Source organism: Neolamprologus brichardi, chromosome 1, assembly GCF_056152115.1.
Source record: "Neolamprologus brichardi isolate AB-2024 chromosome 1, ASM5615211v1, whole genome shotgun sequence".
Classification (NCBI taxonomy): Eukaryota; Metazoa; Chordata; class Actinopteri; order Cichliformes; family Cichlidae; genus Neolamprologus; species Neolamprologus brichardi.
In genome coordinates, this window is record NC_142104.1 from 17,806,223 (window position 1) to 17,827,417 (window position 21,195).

Genomic DNA, 21,195 nt, shown 5'->3' on the forward strand with positions numbered 1-21,195 from the left:
TTAATAGGTCAAGGCTGTCAGCCTGGCTCTTGACAGAACAAATGGAGAACACTTTCTTTGTTTTTGTTTTTTGTGGGGAGGGGCGTGCCCAAAAGTTTAATTCATCAAATTAACAAAGAAATGAATAACCCATAGTTATTAAATGGTTATAACTGTTTTGCCCTCAATCTGTTTTTATGGGTGAAACTTGTGTTCGTTTAGATTGAAGTTAACAACTGATTTGGTCACAAACCCGCTCCAAAGCTGCTGGTTCGTGTGTATTTTTACCATTTTTGTCAGTAAATTCGGGAGCTACTTGTGTATAAAAGAACCATCTGCATCCTGTGGTTTCTGCAAAGCTTCTTCTCATTGACTCAGACAGATCTGAGTCCAGTTACTTGATGCTGAACTTTAATAAAAGTATATAAAGTACTGTCTGTGGCACTTATGTAAATGTTTTTTTTTTTTCATCCTTATGGTTGACGTGTTAATAAAATAACAATGTAAAAGGATTTTTTTTTTTTTAAACGTGTTGTCTGATGATGCCTTAACTCCGATCAAAAACTGTAAGTCGAAGTAAATTCAATGTCTTTTATTACATTTTTTGTTCAACTCATGAGATTTGAGCAGTCTACATTTATTCACATGCTTTAACTGCACCTCATTAATTGAAGTAGCATTAAATGTTCACTAAAATATTTCTACCAAATCTTCCCATTAACATATTTTCAAGTCACTTTTATGAGACAACAGGGACATGATTGTGATTAGCAAATGCTTTGTTAATCAGTGGCGTAAATGCAGCTGATCATCGATAAATTAAGTTTGACACACAAGTTAAAGCACCAAACCATAAAAACACAATGATCATAACAATGATTGTCTAAAAAAAAAAAGTATCCCAGCACTTAGTATTTTAAGAAATTTTCATTTTGTAGTTTTTCTTCACAATTATGATAAATGTGTCCGTCCAGCAGTCTCATGTAGCATACCCGTGTTTCTGACAGTCCCTTTTTTCTATTTTGTCAGTTGTGTTCACAAAAATACTTGCTGGGTTTCATTAAACGGGAAAAATATAACTACATAAACATGAAATCACCAGAGTCACAAAAAAAAAAAAAACATGTACTGCAAAAATGGTTATTAAAGTTACAGTTGGTACAAAGATGAGGGGTAAAGTCATTTGATGTAGTTTAACCATGTCAGTGATCTGTGCTCTGTACGTCTTTAGTGTTGGAGTTTTGGGATATTTGAGGAAAAAAAAGAAAGCTCCCACTTTGGTTTGAGGCAAACAAAAAGTAAAATTATTTCTATCATCACATTAACTTAAAATGTCACATGTGCAGTTTGTTCACTTAGTTTCCTTCCTGCCGTGTCTTAAAACCCTTTTGTGTAAATAAAGTGCAAAGTGAATGCTTTGAAGGTTACATCCTTCCCTCTCTTTACAAACCTGTGGAGGTGGTGCTCATTTGTGCAGACACCGAGCTGCACTTTTCACCCTGTTTTACACACTGGCTTCAATGAGCATATCTTTGTAGGCTTTTGCTCATTTGTACAAATAATCTAATACAATCTAATCTAAAATTCACTTGTAAAACTACCTTGTACTATAGCACAATAAATTACACAAACCAATAAACAAAAAAAAAAAAAAGTAACTCATTTCTAAATCAGTTTTAAAGTGTAGTATGTTTGGTTGTTTTGTCCCTATAATTGAAAACCTCATAATCAAACTGCCCTGGCTCTGCATTAATGCCACTCTACGCCTTTACATACATTTAATATGCTTTGTCCTACTGTGGTAACCTATCACGTAATTCAGTTTTTGTTTTTTACACTGGTGAGTAGACAAACTATTAGCAGCGACATAATTAGTACTGAACATGAATTACATTATGACATGCTAATTAAATTACACAAAGTGGTACAATTCTTTTGTTATAATCAATCTGATTAAGTCCTCCAGCTCTTGTAAACAGGAACGTGTCATTGTTACATCCGCAGAGGGGAGTAAGGAGTGTGTGTCCCCTCTGGAAATAATGACACAGTAAAACACATGAAACATGCTGTTAGAAGCGTCTGAATTCCCTCGGCATGACGGGGTGACCCCCCGATTGAGCAAAACTCTCTAGACCTTCATGTCAGTACGGAGAAGGTGATGTTTGTCTTTGTTGTTGTTGTTTTTTTTTTGGTCACGAGATGCTTTGTATCATCCAGAGGCCTGAGAGCAGCACTGGCTCATGAAAAACATTCCCTTCAGTTGACGACGTCCTGGTAGATGGAGTTCGTCGTGGTGAGGCCGAATATGAACGCTCCAAGTGTAACCATGGCGACACTGAAGATCACCAGCCCGTGCCAGCTGTGAAAGAGAGCAAATACATTCGTTTGAGCATGGATAACCTTTTTTGCAATAATGACAGTGAATCATGTGGCTCCAATGTCAAAAGATTAAAGAATCTTTAAAAAGTGTTCAACTGGAAAGTTTTTCTTCAACTTTGATTCGTCACAGATCAAACAGATGCAGAATCACAGTGGCATAAAAGACGGGCTTATCCAGTTTTACAGCTTTTGCTACTAATAAAGACGTCCCCCATGGCCATTCATACCGCACTAAATTAATAGATAAACAATGAAGTTATAGAATAGGTTTTTTTTCAATATTTACTCTATAAATTTCAGTTCCACAGTAATTAATAAACTAATTAATAAAAAATTGCCCATTTTCTGTAAATTAACAAAAACCTTCTGCTTTATAATTAAGGGGTAGTCTGATCAATAGCTCTCAGAACAGCCTCTGCAATGTTAAACATTTACACCCAAACAGTTGTGCTGACGCTTTTCTGTCATCACAGCAGGATTTCTTTGATATGTAGAAAAAGGCAGGTACTATTGAAACTGCACTTATTTTTCTTATATTGGGGGGATTAGGGATATCCGGGATTAAATACGTAGTTAAACCTTTTTACAACGGCAAAAACGGGAGCTTCACTGGTCTGGCCCACTTAAGATCAAGGTATGCTGTATGTAATCTGTTGTAGTCATTTAATTGTGAAGGGTAACTATAATGTAGCATCCAGTATTAATGCAGTTTTAAAAAGAGTGCAAATATGCCCACAAGCTCAATGACAGCCTCACATGCAGAGGGCCTTTTGAGGTTTTGAATGTGTAGTCAGCTGATGAGAAAAGAGCGTCATGCAAAATAACCACTGCATGATTCAAAAATAAATAAATTTAAAAAAAAAAAAATTCTATACACAAGCAGAAACAAGACCAGAAATCAGCAGTGCCTCACCTTGCAGATCGGACGTCTGTCTCTGAGAGTTTGGCTTGCATCAAACACAAACCTGTAAATTTAAAGAAACACTTGGTTGGCTTTACAGCGTGTCAATAAAAGCTGCACAGAAAACCTGAACAGATGGCGTGCAGTGTACCTGGGAAGACAAAGATGAAGCAGGCTGCCAGTCCTCCGATCAGAGAGATCACTCGACCAATGTCTGGGATGAAGAGGGCAAGGACGAGGGTGATGATAAACCACACCAGCGTCTGCAGGATCCTCCTCCTCCTCTCACGGCGTACACACACCTCTACCTGTTCACCTTGGAAACGCAGCCAAAGTCCCTCTATAACTGCCCTAGAACAACACATGACCACAGCAGAGTACTGAGAAGAAAAGATCCATAAAAACTAAACAAGGACTTCAGTACACACAAACACACCGAGGACATACCACCAATCCCTTTGACTTTTTCTGGCTTGTATTTTTAAATCATCTGATACAGATTTTAAAAACTACACATGGGGTACCACCTGAAACAAATCCCACATCAATGCTCCTTTTCTATTTCTAAATATTGGAAAATTTAGCAACCCTAGAATCACTAATAAACATTATTTAATGAGGACAGATTATATTTAGCCAACAACAAATACATAAATATGGTCAGTTTCTTCTGCTGGCAATAATTTGAATGCATCTCAGTGCATGGAAAAAAAAGAAAAATCACAGGAGACAAAAAGGCCAAAACAGAAAAGATGTAAATTATCTGATGCCAGTAACAGGCTGCAGTGAGAAATCTCACAGATATCGCTTCATAAGTTTCTCACTAGTAAGAACTGACAGCTGGAAAATGCAAGCTCGGTGCATGTGTTGATAAAATTATCTAAATGGGAGCCTTACCAAAAAAATAATAAAAATCAGTTTATATATTTTAGACACTTGAAATGCAACCACTAAAGGAAATAGGTAATAAATATAGGAAAGAAATAAAGTAAAGGAAACAGAGCAGAGCAAAAAAAAAAGAAGAAGAAGAAGAAGAAGAAATGCTCACATGGTAAAATACACTGGATGATGCAATAAAATGCTACAGTAAGCCAACAGATGTTGAACCCATAATCATCATCACGTGTGTTTCAACCCGTATGTGTGTCTAATTTGACAAATACACACTTGAAGAGAGAGAGAGCAGCAAATTAGCAGTAAAGACTCACCGTGGGCACATAAAATAGGAATGTTTATGGTTTTACATCAGGATTTTTTTCCTTACATTTGCAACTTTGTAAACTTAAACTATGCTGTCATTATTTTTAGAGAGAAGAGGCTTTCCTCTAGTAAATCGTGCTGTCATTAACTTTAATATTTAACATGCGCATTGAGCCCTATAGAGTCTGAGATGTAGCTTTGGGGGTTTCTGCAGTTTCTCCAAGTATTGGGGGTCTAGTCTCAGGGTCCACTTACTGGGACGTCCACTCCTGTGAAGATTATGGAATCCAGGGCTCGCAAAATCGCTAGCCCGACGTCCCGGGGCTAGCGATTTTTCCAGTCGGGCTACCAAAATCTAACTCAGCCCTGCCCGTCGGGCTATCGTAGGAAGGAAAATATATGCCTATGCTTTTGCATTCTTTCGCCAATGTAGCTGAGTAATTATGTCATTGGCATCGATGAGCCACTGTCAATATGTGACATATTGAAATCGCGTTTGAATTTGCGCTTGTTTTTTGCTTTCACTTTCATTTTGCGATCGCGCGAACGGTGTGTAGGGAGCAGCAGTACTGATTGGTGAGTGACGATTAATTGCGCACCAATTCCTCTGACATCGTCTTATCACTCATTAGCTTACTATTCAAACGCGACAAGTGAAATCTCTTGCAGCAGGCTTAAACATGTGAGAGGTTGAGTGCGCAAAGAATCGCTGACCATTATGTAAGTACGTGTGTAAAAGCAGCAGGATTTACGCTGGTATTTTAGTTCTGCTCAGCCAAATAAGACAGGTCAGGGTGAAGAAGGGGCAGCCAAAGAAAAGCTTACCACAAAACGGAAAAGTTATAACAAATCAGACTATGAGGCAAAAAGAAAGCGCAGGTTTTTTGGTTTCATGGACAAAAGAATTTCTGTGGCTGGAATATGACGAGCTAAATAACATGATGTTCTGCCAGGTGTGTTGTGAGTTTCATTTGATTTCTGAGTCGACAAGCACCTTTGTTACTGGGACCAGTAATTTTAAGAAAGACCCCATCAGAACCCATGAGAAATGCAAGAAATGCATTATTGCCCAGTCTGCAGTATCGTTCCCAGAACAAACAGCAATTGCAAAAAAACATACTAAAAATAAACCAAGCACAACAAGAACTCCTGAAAAAGCTGTTTAGAACAGCGTGCTATAAGAGTGAACTATATTGGCAAAATTTAGCACTCTTTGCAAACTTCAAAAAGCAAATGGCCTAGATCTTGGTTCCACTTACCTCTTACCCGTGACTTCAGTGGAAATTTCAGATTTAGGATCTGACACAGACTGATTCTGTCCTACACAGTTCTTTCAGTTCATAGAAATTTCTGTTCAATTTGAACCAAGTATTTGAGTTGATGGTTGTAATTTTTATACAGTTGTTGTGATTTGTATTTTAACAATTTTTTTTGATTAATTTTTGTTTCCGTTACAATATTATACTTTAATGTATAATATTGTAAAGGAAACAAAACATTAAGAAATAGCTTTCTTTTTTATTCGGGCTACTTAAATTTATTTTGGGCTACCAAAAACTGAAGAATGCCTGCCCGAAGGGCTACCAGAGATTTTGAAATTTTGCGAGCCTTGTGGAATGTTTTGACACACTCTCCACCTCTAAAGCTTCTGCCTTTATAGGGGTGATCACGCTTGATTACACTCGATTAATCAGCTGCCTTCAATCAGCACCACTTAGCTGCTGCTTATCCTAAGAGTGTTCTTCGCTTTTATTTTTCACAAGGGATACAAATAAAATACTTTATTTTGATTATGCCATCTCACTTTAAGCTTTTCTCAAGATGAAGGGGAGGAAATACAGTTAGAAATGGAGGAAACAATATGCACTCAGACACATGTGCAGCTGAAGCAGCCACAAGAAAAACTGAGACGCTCAGATTACAACAGAAACAGACAGACACAGTGAGTATTACTCTATTCTCTGCTGAGGAAACCTTTAGTCCACTGTATCTTTACACTGCATATGGTTTTCTGCTGTATTGTCTTGACCCATTAATATATCCAGATATCAACTACAGCTTCATCATTAGTATCACACGTTTTAGTTTTGTTGTGTCTTACCTGCCACAGAAGTGTAAAATAGGGTAGGAGGTGACCACACAGACGATGATGAAAGCTCTCGCAATGGCTACGGCGATATCATCGGGGGGGTACGACATCAACACATCCTGACTGACGCTGGAGCCAAATGTCAGGAAGCCGCAGACACCTGAACAAATCAAAAATCACACCAAGGATCGTTTCACTGTAAAAAAGCAAACCTGCAGGCTGACTACATTTCTGGAATATATTTCCATGCTATAAAAATACCTTCAAGTACCTTTTACATGTAGTTTCTCAAATGTATTTAAAAGTCAATTATAAACATGCATCTTATTCAGTATATATGTACAATACCTGTTCCAGTGTAAACAAAAAGGCAGATTAACATGCTGAAGGTCACAACAAGCCCCCAGGGTCTGATCTCTTTCCTCCTCATGCTGTTGAACACTGGCACGGAGCTGACATGGCACTGTGACCGGAGATCAGGACGGAGAAGGCAGGAGATACAGTTTATTAATATTAAAGTCCAATCATAAAGGCACATAACTTAAAATCTCATCAAATGATACCAAATGAGGAGATACCTGGAAGCCAAAGCATATGGTGGGCATTGCATTAAAAACTGCAGTCCAGGAAGCAGAACTGTAACAAACACAATGATTTAGCAACTCAAACAAAGCCAGATGAGGATGCAGATGTTTAGAAAGTGTTGTGAAATGTGTCCACACCTGGTAGGAACATAGCCCGGAGTCACCTCTTTGTCCGGCCAGAAGTACTTAATGATGACCACTATGGTAACATACCAGGTTCCCATCACACTCAGAGTACTACCAGAGAAAAAACGAACAACTCAAATAATCAGTGTAAATTTTAAAAAAAAACAACATAATAATAATAATAACAAGAAGAAGAAATCAATTCTCAGAATGAAAATAAGCTGCAGGTTAACAGGGGCAAAGTTCTGTACCTGGCATACTTCTGGAAGCCAATCTCTTTGGGGATGGAGAGAGGAAGAATGACCAGTATCGCAGTCAGAGAGATGGTAAATTTGCGGTTAGTGTACCAGAAGTGATCGGCTTCACCCTCTGCATTATGACCCGCTGCAGCAATCACTGTAACAAAAAAATAAGGATTTCAAAAACACTTGAGAAGGCCCCAAAGAGAAAGAGCCAGAGTACAATCTGCTGTTTGCTGGAGAAGGGTACAGAGCAGGAGATTAGCTAAACTGCTGTACACACAGGAGGGATGTAGAAATGCAGACGATCTAAGTCACAAACACTTCATTCATTTCTAAATAGCAAAAGGCCAGAGTTGAATTCTTTTAAACGCTGTCAGCATCTCTGGGTTGAGTTAATCACATGAGAGACACGTTTACGGAGCGAAAAAGCTGAGTAGTGTCATCTCTGATGTTCTTTGCCCTCATCATTGATGACACTGCCTTTTTTATACTGCTCTATGACAGAAAGACTTCCCCTATTTAATACATCACAGCTAAATGCAAAAGGAAAGCAGAAATGTCATTTAAATGTAGGAGATGATCGGAACATCTCATGAATTAGGCCGTGTAAAGATAAATAAAATAAATCAAAACCTTATATGATTTAAATTTGGCTGATCTTCCTTTTAAAGATCATACTCTTGTCCACCCCAGACCACTTTAAGTGTCACTAATATTTTTGATGGCTTCCTGGAAGTCCTGTCCTGTCCCTGCCTCTGCAGCGTGCGCTGGATCTTGTCCTTTACATGAAATTAAATCCTTCACCTCAGATTTCATTTTATGGAAGTGGTCAAAGTCACACAGAGTCAAACCCAGGAAACAGAGCTTGTGGTCAATAACGACTGTGTAGCCAGAATTTTATTTTTTTTTAAAGATGGTTTTGAAGAGATGAACAGCTAAATTTAATTCAGGTGCATCTTTTGACTTTTACATTCCAGTTTTAGAGGTTTTGGTTTTCTAGAGACGAAACAAAAGAGCTAACCAGTCTGATAAAGTACACTTACAGCGATCGAGCTGGTCTCCGATGACAATGAAGAAAGCAATGCATGTGCCAAATGTGTAGATGGCAATGGCTACTTCACATACAACTCCTGTGACTTTCCCGCAAGTGGCTCGAACAACTTCCTGGTAAGTAGCTTCATTACTGACCTGAATAAAAAAGACAGATAATTAAAAAAAGGACGTTGATCAAACAGTAGGTAGGTACACGGTAGTGATACTAAGGTTTCTCGTGTGACTTCATTATCCGAGAGTTGCCTGCCATATTGGAGGTGATGCAATCTATTGACTGTTGAGGGTGTACATGTTTTTTAACTCACAATTGTGACAGGTTATCTCATTTATGCTTAATGTTTAATAAGTTTATCGCTCACTTAGACCCCAGTCAAACAGACCTAGAGACCAGTCAGTGACTGCACCTGGCAACCTTTGGTTCCTAGGGAAAAATGTATATTCCCCAACTGGCTGGCGGGTGGTTGGAGACAGTCACTAGGTAAAATCTGTAGCACAGAGGGTGGTGACCCAAACACCTTATTGTGGTTGGTTTGCAGATCATCACAGTCGCCCACTTCAAATGCTCACCAACTACTCTCCAATGGTAACCAAAGCAACCAAAAACAGGTGTTTGAGTCAGCACCATATAGCTCTTCACCATCAATTTCGACAAGCAAGCTCCAGCAATCACTCACCAACCAGTCAAGAAACACACACACACACATTTTTCCCCTAGAAACCAATGGTTGCTAAATGGCCTGCAATCGGTCTCTAGGCCTATGTGATTTGGGTTTTATTCAATTAACACAAAAAATTTACAAAGTTGCACAAGTTAAATTCACAAGGTTAGCAATCACATCTGTAGCCTGTATTTATTTACCTAAATTTTCATTTGCCACCATTAAAATCATCATCATTAAAATGTTACACTTAAATTAGCCGTTGAGTTTCAATGCCACTGAAACAAAGGTTAACTGTCCAAATTAGGTTTTTCAACACAAGCCTGTGATATTTCCCGCAAGCCTAAACTGATGTATCCATGCACTCACTGAGAACATGGAGTCCTCCTGCAGTGTGCGGCATTTAAAACAGGTTTTTCTACATAACTCCACAAACAACCGAGCAGCAGGAGCATCGCTGTTTACTACTTGAGTAATTCAAGTCACTCTTAATTGGATTCTGCCAGCACGCAGGTTAAAGACACAGAAAAACACTTTATCTTGGCTACCACAGCTTGATTTACCGATGTCTGCATAGTTATTGGCAAAATTAAGGTTGGAGTCTCACACATTTACACAGCCAGCAACCATCCAACAGCTGAATGTAAATGATTTTCTTCAGCGGATATTGTTGCATCACTTAAAATTTACTTAATTCAGCTGACTCAGTCTTAGCTTTACTCTTTTATTCCAGTGTTTTGCGAGACGTAAGCACAAATCTTAGCTAGTGAGGAAGTGAAAGTCCAAACCTATCCATATGATCAGGATTACAACCACAGAATAAAGAAGTTGTTACTTAAGAAGCCTGCGCAGTTTGTTTCACTACGAATGAAGGAAGAAGACAAAAGAGAGACAAAACTGTTCGGAGTTCGAGGTCCAGAACATGGCAGAGAAAATATAAGAAAAACAAGTGAAATGTGAAGAAAGTTTGGGGGCGGGGGCAACACAAACCAGGGAGCAGTATCCGAGGATCACCAGCCCGGTGATTATGAAGATCAGCATAAACTGAAACACAAGGAAACACAAAGCAGCACTATATGAATATGCTGTCACATGAATACAGAGAAAGCAGCTGCTCTGATTGTCAGTGCTTATATTCTGGGAATGAACAAGCTCATGCTATATTCAGTCTGACTCACTTTCCAGCTAACCTAATAATAACTGTGGGTAGTGACATAAAATAACTTTTTTTTTTCCTTTCAGCTTCTCTTAGTGCCAAAAAATATTTCACCCTCAGTATAATGAGGGTATACATTGATCAGCCACAACATTAAACATCAGAGTTATATTCTGGAGGTCCTTCTTGACCCTCCAAAACTGGTCTGGGGACTGGGCAATGAACACGAGACATCCCTTGGTGTCTGATACTCTAACACTGCCAGTGGATCTCGTAGATTAAAGGGTGTGACTTGTGTGGTTCACATTCTTCTGGCACATCCCGCTGATGCTCTGTCAGACTGGGATGTCAGGAGATTGGAGACCAAACGTGGTTGTGTTTCTAAAGCTGTTTCCAAGCATTTTCTCAAGTATGATGGAACGCATTGTTCTGCTATAGGATGCTTCCATTTCTATCCAATGATGTGCTTGGCCTCTAGCAATGTTAAGGTGTGTGGTATGTCTCAAAGTAACATGGGACCAGGACCATGCCAGGACCCAAGACCTTTTAGGACAAAAACAGGATCCATTCATCTCAACACTCAGTGGTTTTAATATTATAGATGATCAATGCATGTAGTTCATAAAAACTGAGCAGACCAAATTATAACTGAATCCTAATTTAACTGTACTTCATGACATACATGCTTCGTGCAAGACAAAAGAGGTGTAGCAGAAGCGCATAATCTCCTCACCATCTGAAGCACGAATCCTGCAGTTACACCTCCTGCCATATTGAAGGCCGCAGGAAAATTGAGTAGACCTGCTCCCAGCGCTGCATTCACCACGATGAAAACAGCGCCTATTGGTGACACCCCCGAGCTCCTCCTGTCAGACTCGGGTTGCCGAACAGAATCCACGCTGGGGCTCTGCAAGAGCCACGCCCTTTCTCCAGAGTCACTGCTGCCAGCACCACCCCAGTCCTCAACATCATTTTTAATTGCCATGAGTCACCAGGGTGCAGCTCAGTCTGGGATGCGTTAAGCACCTCAGAAAATCAGGTGAGGAAATTTGAAAGAAAGCTACGAGATATAACCCAGCTGCAGATGAATATTTATGTCCAGTCAGGAGCCAGCTGAGGTTTCTCAACGGTGATGGTTTGATGGTGAAGCCATTTGGAGATTGAGCTGTAATACAATATTGCCTGCATTTAGAAGCATTTGGGAGAAGTGTGGTATCAAAATAACATACTGAGTACATTAGATGGGGAAGTTAAAAAAAAAAAAAAAAAGTGGTTTGAATCACGAGTCATGTTTGGTAAAACAGTTTCTGCTCACTGATTCCTAGAAGTCCATAATATACTGTATGTAGAAATTACCCAGTTTAAGGCAGTGAAGGGGTACTATTCATTTTAGAAAGATGACATGATTCTTATAATCACCATGTTTAAAAAAAAATCTAAATCAGTGAGCTCAAGAACAAACATACGTTTTAGAGAACAGTCGTTTTACAAGTGGATCTCTTATAAAGTAGCTAATAAGCGTACGGCAGGAAGTGTAGGAGAACACGCAAAGCTGCCAGGAATAAAGCATGGAGGTGATTTATTAATGTTGTGTCCAGCTGATCTCCAACACAGTCACTGTCACACACACACACGGGTATCTACAGGAGACACTGGTCAAGTAATCCACCTTTTATCGTAGCCAGATTCAGGCTTTTGTTTTCACTAAGGCATTTATCAATACACCCATACACCATTGTGCCTACATTAGCTAGCTAGCAAACAGCACACCGAGCTAAAGAGATCTCGTTTTTAACAACAAGTCCACACATTTAAACGCCTCCGCGTTACTCACAATAAGGATTAAAAAGTCGTCTCTGTTTCGTGTAAGACTAAAGTGCTCGTATCCTACCTTATGCCGCCACCGCTGGAAATGAGAGACCTCAGTGTTTTGACCGTAACCGTGACGAGCAAGTCACATGCGGTACAATAGAATTGTGGGTAATGTAGTTCCCCCTGTCGTTTTCTTAAACCCTGTGGGATTACCTGAGGCCTTCACTCTTGACATAATCAGGAAATTGTTTCTACCCTTCCTTAAATGCCGCTGTTTCTTAAACTTATGGCGAACATATAACGTACTCTTTTGCACAGCCTGTCTTTTTTCAATCCAATTTTTTAACTTAACCTTTGTTTTTGCTATAAATATACTACTGTACATTTTATGCTTTTAATTAAAAGTATTGGTAAAGACCGGTTTTTGTGTTTCTATAATATATGTGTATGCTCTGTTGTTCATTTCTGACTTCTCAGAGGAATCCAGTGTGCTGGTTCAAACTGGTTATAAGAACATGAATTCAGTTTTGCCTAAAATAATTTTTAGTTTAAAGGTGTTTGTATCATGTTTATGACAGGTGGTCTTTTAAATTTGTTTATTGCTGTTATCTGTCAATAAAACAGAACAAAGGGCGCATGTAACCATTTCTTACATGGGTAAACTATTATCCAAGAACATATCAGAAACTTAAAGACCAATGAAAATGCAGCCACATCCATTTAAGCAAATGGATAAGTCAGAGCACTCTGTACTTTTGTTTGTGCTTATGCAAGTCAAGATCATTATATACAAGTTTAGCCTATCATAGCTAACAAAGAGTGAGGAAACTGCCCTGGACCTCAGTGCAATAATCCATCACTTGGGATAAGATGTAGGTTGTCTGAGCATGATGTGGTGGGTAAATGTGAAGTAAACAGACAAAATTGACTGGTTTCACATCTTTACTCTATAATGATTTATTATTTGTTCAATGATGTACAAGACCGACGATCCATAAGAGAGAATGCAAAAACATGGAGGCAGAGTACCAGAAGTATGAGCAGACTCGGGCAAACCCCACATTTTGTATTGCCATCTGTGTCTCCCAGTCCAGATTCACACACTAAAAACATGATGTTCATCTGAATGAACAGCGTGTGTGCATCATGAACTGTTGTGTTCCCCCGAAGAAAGTACCCCACACAACTTTACCATAGAGTACAGAGTTTTCATTTGGGGAGATGAACAAGTTAAGTTTTGTGTAATAAAAAAATTCCTCGCAGTGAGATCGACAGATTTATTGTCTCCATTCTCAACGCTGAACCATGTGCTTGTTTGTATCTGGGCTTACAAGAGGACCAGCAGAGAGAGACCGCTGCCCTGTAATCACTAAAACAGAAATCAAACAGATTCAAATTCTACTGAAACAGAACAGATAAAGAGTAAACTGCTGAATCATTGTTAGGGCAGATCCACAGAGTAAAGAGATTACATGATTGGCAGATGCCCATTAGTACAGTAAAGCCCAGTGAAGTGCCAGTGATGTCTTGAGACTCAAACAGTGCCTCACAGGTTAAAGTGCTACAACTCCACAATTAAAAGGAAAACCTCAGATCAACTACAAGCTTTCACAAAGAACAAGAGATCTCATCTCCGCCTAGCATCGCCTGGGTAATTTTTCCTCAACGTTTTAGAGTGTGGGCCCACAGCAGATAGAGTATACATGTAGGAGGACACGAATGTACAGCCAACAGTTCATTTCTGATAATAAATAAGCAAAGATGATTCAGTCATGGGAAGAAATCTCTCAATTTGGCAGGGGAAGCCTTTAGTGAAATGTAGAGGAAAGAAAGTGCCTGTAACAAGAGCAAGCGTTCCAAATTTAACTCATGATGAAAGCCAGTCAGGAAACAAAAAGGCTACAACTTAGAAAAAAAAGAAAAGAAAAAAAGGAAGTTTTCTAAAGGTGGAATGAAGGAGACAGAATAAATGACGCTTGAAGCTCCTCTTTAGTGCTGCTCCTTCTGATTTTTGCTGCTCTCCCAGCACGATCCACTCTACTTGGTGACTGCGTGGATCGCGTCTGCAAGGTAGCCCACGTTTCCAGAGGTCACACCTGCCATGGAAATTCTGCCATCCTTGGTCATGTACACTGAGAACTCTTTTGTCAAGCGCTCGACCTGCAGGGAAAGAAAACACAGCACAAATGAGGCAGAGGAAAAAGGCACTTTTTATTGTTTGTTTTAAATAAACATTCATCTACAGGATCAAGACTCATAATGTCAAACAAATAAGACTGAAGAATGCATGTTTTTAAATGAGACAGCAGGCGTTTAAGACCACATTCTTAATGCAACCTGCACAATACAAATCGCCACTAAACTTTGGAACAACTAAAAAGTTAAATAGCAGTAAACCATTACCCCCTGGCGGTGAAACCTTAGTCAGTACAGAAAGCAGCTTTACACAACAGATATGACTGTAAGAGTGGGCCTGCCAAAAGGCAAGTCCCTTTCCTAAGAGATAAACTCTCCTCTGATATGACCTGTGAGGTTTATTGCTGAATGACATTATTCATTACACTTTGTTTAAATATGAAAACTTATCAATTTCTCTGCCTGCTCTGCCATTAATCGTCTCAGTACCTGTTCTGGCTTGAGTCCTGTGAAGCAAAACATCCCGATCTGGTCGATGACGTGCTGCCAGTTGTGGGAGGAGCCATTCTTTTTCAAACCGGCCACTAGCTGCTCTCTCATCTTGATGATGCGGTTAGCCATACCATGGACCTCCTCCAGCCTGGACACAAAAAAATAAAAAATAAAATAAAAAATAAAAAAAATACACATAACTAAGCATCAACCTTTTTGGGGCACGCTGAAGATTTGAAGCGTTCCCAAAGTATTCAGACTACATTAGTTTGATGTGTCAGAGTTTAAGTTGCTAGTTGGCAGCAGCGCATAGAGCACTGACCAGGATCCATCCCTGAAGGTCCTGGAACTGTGTCTCTAAAACCTGACTTTACTCCTGGAACATGCTCAACTGAGGTAGTCGTGTCACTCCCAGCTCTGATTTCTGTGGCCAAAGGAACGCAGCATAAGTGCAGTGTTGTGATAACCTAAGGAGCTTGAAGAGAAAGCAACTGGGCTTCATTTGGTTTTAAAACTGAAGAAGCCTCTTGGATGAGAAGTGAAACCTCTGCATGAAGCTTAAAGGAGGAAAGAGCCCAGTATTTAAACCCTAGTGGGGTCGTCTGTGGATATGTCCATGTTTAAAAGGTCATACCACAGTGAGTGCAGCTCTGGCGTGTTGAGAATAGTTGCTGCAATTCTGGCACCATTCACTGGTGGGTTGGAGTAGATGGGCCTGATGAGGATCTTGAGTTGAGACTCCACCCTCTTTGCCTCCTCTGCATCTTTGCACACGACAGTGAAGCCTCCAACACGTTCACCTGTCAACATGCACAGCAAGTAAAAAATATAAACACTGATGACAAAAAAAACTCAGGGTTTAATACAAGATAAACCACCAACTCTACTGAACAACCAATTTTAAGAAAATTGAACAGGTTAAAAATAAGCAAGGATGACAGAAACACACGCACGTGTGTAATTAAATATCTTGCGATTCTTATGTTAGTCACATTTTCCCAGACTCATGTAGGTTTTAATGTGGCACTAGTGTCAGAAGGTGGCAGTAATGCACCTACAGACTGTTTGCAAGACACCACTAAACAGAAATAAAAGACTACGTAGAAGGAAACTATTCTAACCATATGTGGACAGTGAGGATAAGTGTTGCCATACAAGTGTGACAACATTCAAAACTCAAAAGGACTACTGCTGTACCCAAATAAATATATTTTAGTATCAGTGGGTCTTGTTAAGGGATCAAGATAGATCTGCTCAAATGTTTCATTTCAGAACAGAAAACACCCATCGTGTTGCATTTAAGAGCCTGCACTGAATCTGACTGACCATAGAGTCCCATGTTCTTGGCAAAGGATTGCGACAGCACAATGTTGTGACCGTTTTCAATGAAGTGGCGGACAGCCCAGGCATCGCGATTAATGTCTCCACTTGCAAAGCCCTGGTAGGCCATGTCGAAGAACACGAGCAGGTTCCTTTTCTATAAGAGTGGTGGTGGATGAACAAAGACAGACAGCAGTTAATTATGCAGAGCTCATCCATTTTGCTGTCTTAACTGTCAGAGACCTCATGAGATAAAAGCAAAGCAACCGTTTCATCATTAGCATTTTCAGAACCTCTGATAACGTCTCACCTTCACAATGTCAGCAATCTCCTTCCACTGCTCGGGCCTTGGATCCACACCAGTGGGGTTGTGGGCACATGCATGCAGCAGGATGATGCTCTGCTCTGGGATTTTCTGCAACATAAACGAGGGTTTCAGTTAGTCAGCCTACAAAAACCCACACACTACAGACCTGACAGTGTTCTCACAGCAGCAGTACTCTTACACTGCTCATGCACTAGATATGACTAACATGAAGTGGTTCCTCACCACGAGATAAAGCAGCGTTTTCCCAACCTTTTGGAGCCATGGCACATATTTCACATTAGGAAAGTCAAACAAAAATGTCACAAAAAGCATATTAATAATAGCTTTGTCTTTGACCATTACTCATGCTAGGGCCTTCATCTGGGTTGGAATTTACTCCAGGACCCAGGTCAGATACACTACATTTTCTTTTCAAATACTTATCTATTGCTATTACGCGCTGTGTTGTCTCACTCGCATGACTATTATGCAATTTCTCCTGTTTTCTGTTTTACTGGCAGTAGGCAACTGATTTAATTAGAGCAGGTAGTTGAACTGCCCTCTAGTGGAAGAGAATGTAATTGTTCTGTTTGTTACTCAAGCCACTTGCTTGGATTACCAGATGTGGAACCAGATAATTTTTCCACAGCACACCTGATCATTTCTCACGGTACACCTATGTGCTGTAGCACAGTGGTTGGGAAATACTAAGATAAGGGGATGAGAATTACATGAACATTTCAGCAAATCTTTATTAGAGCCTCATACACTGATGCAACAACAATTCACACTATGCCCAGTGAAACTTCCCTGATATCTGTGTGTAAACAGAAAGTGGGGCAAGACCAAAGTCCTCTTGGATGGCTCTTAGTATAAATACACCGTTTGCACTACACACCACAAAAGTAAAAAAGCAGAGTCCCATGTCCTGCGTTCCTTTCCCAATAAAAGGAAAATTTCTTAAATCTGATCACTACTCTCGAACTTATTCTTCAAAATCATAGATATCATTTGGACAACTCAAAAAGGATAAAATAATCAACAATAATCAAATTGTTGGGAAAAATGCTGAACATGTTTCATTTTCTTTTGATGCATGTATTTTACACATTTCTTACAGAGATGTCATCCAGCGCTCCTTTGAAGTCAAAGCCACAGGTGGAAGGTTCATAGTAGCGGTAAGCTTTGAGCTGCATGCCAGCATCTCTGAAGATGGGTGTGTGGTTCCCCCAGGAGGGTTTGGGCAGGTACACATCATGTGGCCCAGGGTGGAATCGAGCCTGTGACACAGGAAAAGCTGATGAGCTATAGCACACCAAGAAACCTCATTTTTAAAAACAGGTTTTAAATGTCAGGTGATCAATACAAGAAGACCCCACCAAGAAATTGGCTCCAATACGCAGAGATCCAGTTCCTGAGATGGTCTGGACGGTGACGCTCTGTCAGGAGAAGAAAACTGCTGTACTGATATGGATTTCTTTTAAAAGACAAAAACTATCCATCGTCAACTGAACTTTAAGTTGAACTTACTCTGCTACTTTTCAAAACTTCATTTTCAGGACCAAGAGCCAGCTGAGCACAGGCTTTACTGAATTCAGCCAAACCACCAATGGGAAGGTACTCCTTATCCAGCTGCTTAGCTGCAATGATAGCCTCTGCCTAGAAGAAGGCAAAGAAAATGAGGCATAAAACATCCTCCTTTTCATCAGCTGACAATGGTGTGTGTATGTGGGCAACACAGATACATATCTATGCATGTATGTAACACACACACACTTTGCATCTGATAATTTAATCAGGAGGTGGATCTACCTTGCGAACACAGCTGAGGACAAAAGGCTTTCCTTGATCATCCCTGTAGGCTCCCACTCCCAAGTTCATCTTCTTGGGGTTTGTGTCCTTCTTGAAGGCTTCAGTCACCCCCAGGATGGGATCAGGGGGACCCATCTGCACTCCACCCCACCAGGAGCTGCACCAAAGCAGATGAGTATAGTACTTAGATTGTGGTCACAAACAAATACTAGTGCATCTTTGAAGAGGGGCAAACTGCTTTTAAGGTGCCATTACCTTGTACAGTTTAATGCATGTAGCCTGCCAACAGACTGCAGATGCAAATTAGCAGTAAGCTAAAACTGATACAATGCATCAAATGGCAACATTTATGTTAATATTGTAGATGGTCCCCTTTCCAGAAAAGGCCAATAAAAGAAAAAAGAAACATGCTGCAGAGCCTAATGCCAGCTTAACACCTCATGTGACCTGGAGATAACACACTGACTTAGAGACGCATGAATGACACATGCTTGGCTGGTACAAGCATCATGAAACATAATCCCATCAGGAAGTCCAGAGTCCAACAACAAGTGTGACAGTTAATCAGGATCAAAAATGCCATAATTACCCAGTTCCCACGACAACAAACACTCAGTGGAGTATTATATTCCACTGAGCGAGTATTACCGTTTCCTTTATATGCTCTTCCAGCTTTCAGCATCATCTTGTTGAATATCATTCTTTTCTTTTTAAGCTTATTGATCTTTTGCTGTTTCAAAATACTTGATGCTAATTAAAATATTTGTTTAAGTGGCTGATTAAGGTAAAGAAACTAAACAGTCCTTGAATTTCTTATTAACAGTACTTATTAGTAATTATTTAAAAAAAAAAAAAAAAAAAACCCACACAAACACACTACAGAAAGCAAGACAGATACCTAAAGTTCTTCCTTGGGACAAATGGCTTAGAAAGGCTTATTTTTCAATCTCACATTTTACAACACAGACTAAAGACTGAAGTCTGATTTAAGCATAGACGGGGATATATGGGTTTTGGAAAAAAGAAAGAAGAAGAGAAAAAAGTCAATCAGTTCATTGGGCGTTTTTCTGCTTTCACATCGTCAACTGATATTAATACAATACATCTCAGTTTGTACATAGATTTAGAAAACCCACACCCACTATCACGTTTTTGTAACGTGGCATGATTTTACTTTTGCTGCACTCTTGCCCTCACAGACATGTTATTGTATCAGGTTTCTTCTACTTTCTAAACTTGAGTCTAAATTTAGGACAGGACACTTTGCAAAGGGCAAGTGTCTCTAAAGTGACATTAAAATATTTTTCCTATCATTTGGCACAAACTTTTTTTCACCTAATTAACATCTATACAAACAGTATTAGTTTTACTGTGTGTAACATACTACTGTTGACATTAACAGCAGGAACGTAGCAACTAAAGTGTTATTTGCGTTCATTTGTCTCATCACACTTGCAGTGTGCATGCAAGCAGAACCTTTGAACAGACAAACTTCAGCGTTCATTTAAATATTTACTGAGAAGTTATCAGCGATCAGCAGAGCAGAGGCCTTTGTGGCACGGTAAAGGGCAATATTGTTGTTCACCCCTATCAACTTCTGACATTACCCTCTAAAATTACACAATGACGGCTGGCTGCGTGCTTGAACATAAGACACCGAATCACGAAAGCAGAAGCTAGAAAAACGAAACCTAGAGTTACTGCAGTGAAGGAGTAAGCTAAATACAGTTTCCCACGTTCACAAATCTCAGCATTTACGAAAGCTTGAAGTTAAATATTTTAATCGCACAAACGAGTAACTGAGGACGAGTTTGTCCTCCAAGCACACCCTGAAAGGACACACCAGTGTCTCAATTTCCACCTAGAAATTAGCCAATCGGCGCTCAAAGGTGGGAAGCGACAGCCAATCAGCTCGCACGACTTTACAAACTACGACAAGTCGCTTAGCTCAAACTGTGCAACTGAAATTATCGCGATGGTTTAAGTCACTCAAAATGTTTTCAGGAGCAAAAGGCGAAACCGTTTATTAACAATAAAGTTAACTGTTTAATACTGTAAACTTAAGCTGCTCTTGATAACGTAACAAATCCGGCTGGGCTTCAGTCTCCACCATGCTCCGGTGCTAACACACCAGCGTGACTTTCATCAGTACCGTTAACCTCATTAACAGCAACTCAAAGTTGTGGTAACTCAAAGTTACTGTTTTGAGGTCAGGTTAGAGGTAAGCAAAGAGAAAGTTTGTCTTAAACAATGGCTGTTGACCTTTCAGGCCATCAAGTCACAAGAGGACATCGCTAACCTACATATTAGCTGCTACCTGGGAGCAGATGCTAAACCCCGGACAACAGCAGGCCGTTTAAAAATCCTTTGACCTCAGTCTGAGGTTAGCTGACCGGCTATTGGGGCTACACTAACCGCAGAGCAACCAAGCTCCACCATAAAACATAAGGTAACGTCAACCTTCAAATAACGTTTGTTCATTGAGCTAGTTGCAAAACGTGACAGTTCATGCGACCACGTAGGTGGCGCTTAACGAACTGAACGTCCACGTTACTGCCGTTTACCTGTTGCGGGTGGACAGGACTCCCAGGGACGGGGAGATGTTCCCCAGGCAGTAGACCATTTTGCTGGACTTGAGCAGAGCCATCGTTGCTGCGTTTGGGAGGCGAGCCTAGAAGGATGTGGACGGATGTGAAGGACAGGCGAGACCACGCTCCTACGCTCTGAATACGCGCTGACGTCAGAGCAGTCGCCAGTGATCGTACGGTGTCGTTTGGTCTGTATTTATAGAGGAGAAAAGGGAGAAGAAGCGTGAGTAATTTGTTATAGATACACACAGAAACCAGATAGTAAAACTCAGTAGCGGTTTTTGATACGGGCGACACGGGCGGTTACCCGTGGTGGGAGGCGGCATCACAGACATCGGCAAAAAAAAAAAATGCTCGTAC

The 21,195-nt window shown here is 40.1% G+C and overlaps 2 protein-coding genes across 2 annotated transcripts; both read right to left on the bottom strand.

Annotated features, from left to right (window-relative positions):
- Positions 1–572: 572 nt before the first annotated feature.
- On the bottom strand, positions 573–12,327 carry slc38a7 (solute carrier family 38 member 7). Its single transcript, XM_006780040.3, has 12 exons — positions 12,260–12,327; positions 11,102–11,533; positions 10,203–10,256; positions 8,544–8,688; positions 7,510–7,654; positions 7,271–7,369; positions 7,127–7,184; positions 6,897–7,011; positions 6,561–6,708; positions 3,411–3,610; positions 3,272–3,323; positions 573–2,338 (listed from the first exon to the last, which is right to left on the bottom strand). The coding sequence occupies exons 2-12, from the start codon at positions 11,351–11,353 to the stop codon at positions 2,236–2,238; spliced, it is 1,371 nt and encodes a 456-aa protein (XP_006780103.1). The 5' UTR covers positions 11,354–11,533; positions 12,260–12,327; the 3' UTR covers positions 573–2,235.
- A 785-nt stretch (positions 12,328–13,112) lies between these two features.
- On the bottom strand, positions 13,113–20,983 carry got2b (glutamic-oxaloacetic transaminase 2b, mitochondrial). Its single transcript, XM_006780041.3, has 10 exons — positions 20,812–20,983; positions 18,248–18,404; positions 17,966–18,094; positions 17,815–17,874; positions 17,554–17,715; positions 16,439–16,543; positions 16,135–16,285; positions 15,443–15,608; positions 14,806–14,956; positions 13,113–14,340 (listed from the first exon to the last, which is right to left on the bottom strand). Exons 1-10 carry the CDS (start codon positions 20,892–20,894, stop codon positions 14,218–14,220), a joined length of 1,287 nt encoding a protein of 428 aa, XP_006780104.1. The 5' UTR covers positions 20,895–20,983; the 3' UTR covers positions 13,113–14,217.
- Positions 20,984–21,195: the final 212 nt, after the last annotated feature.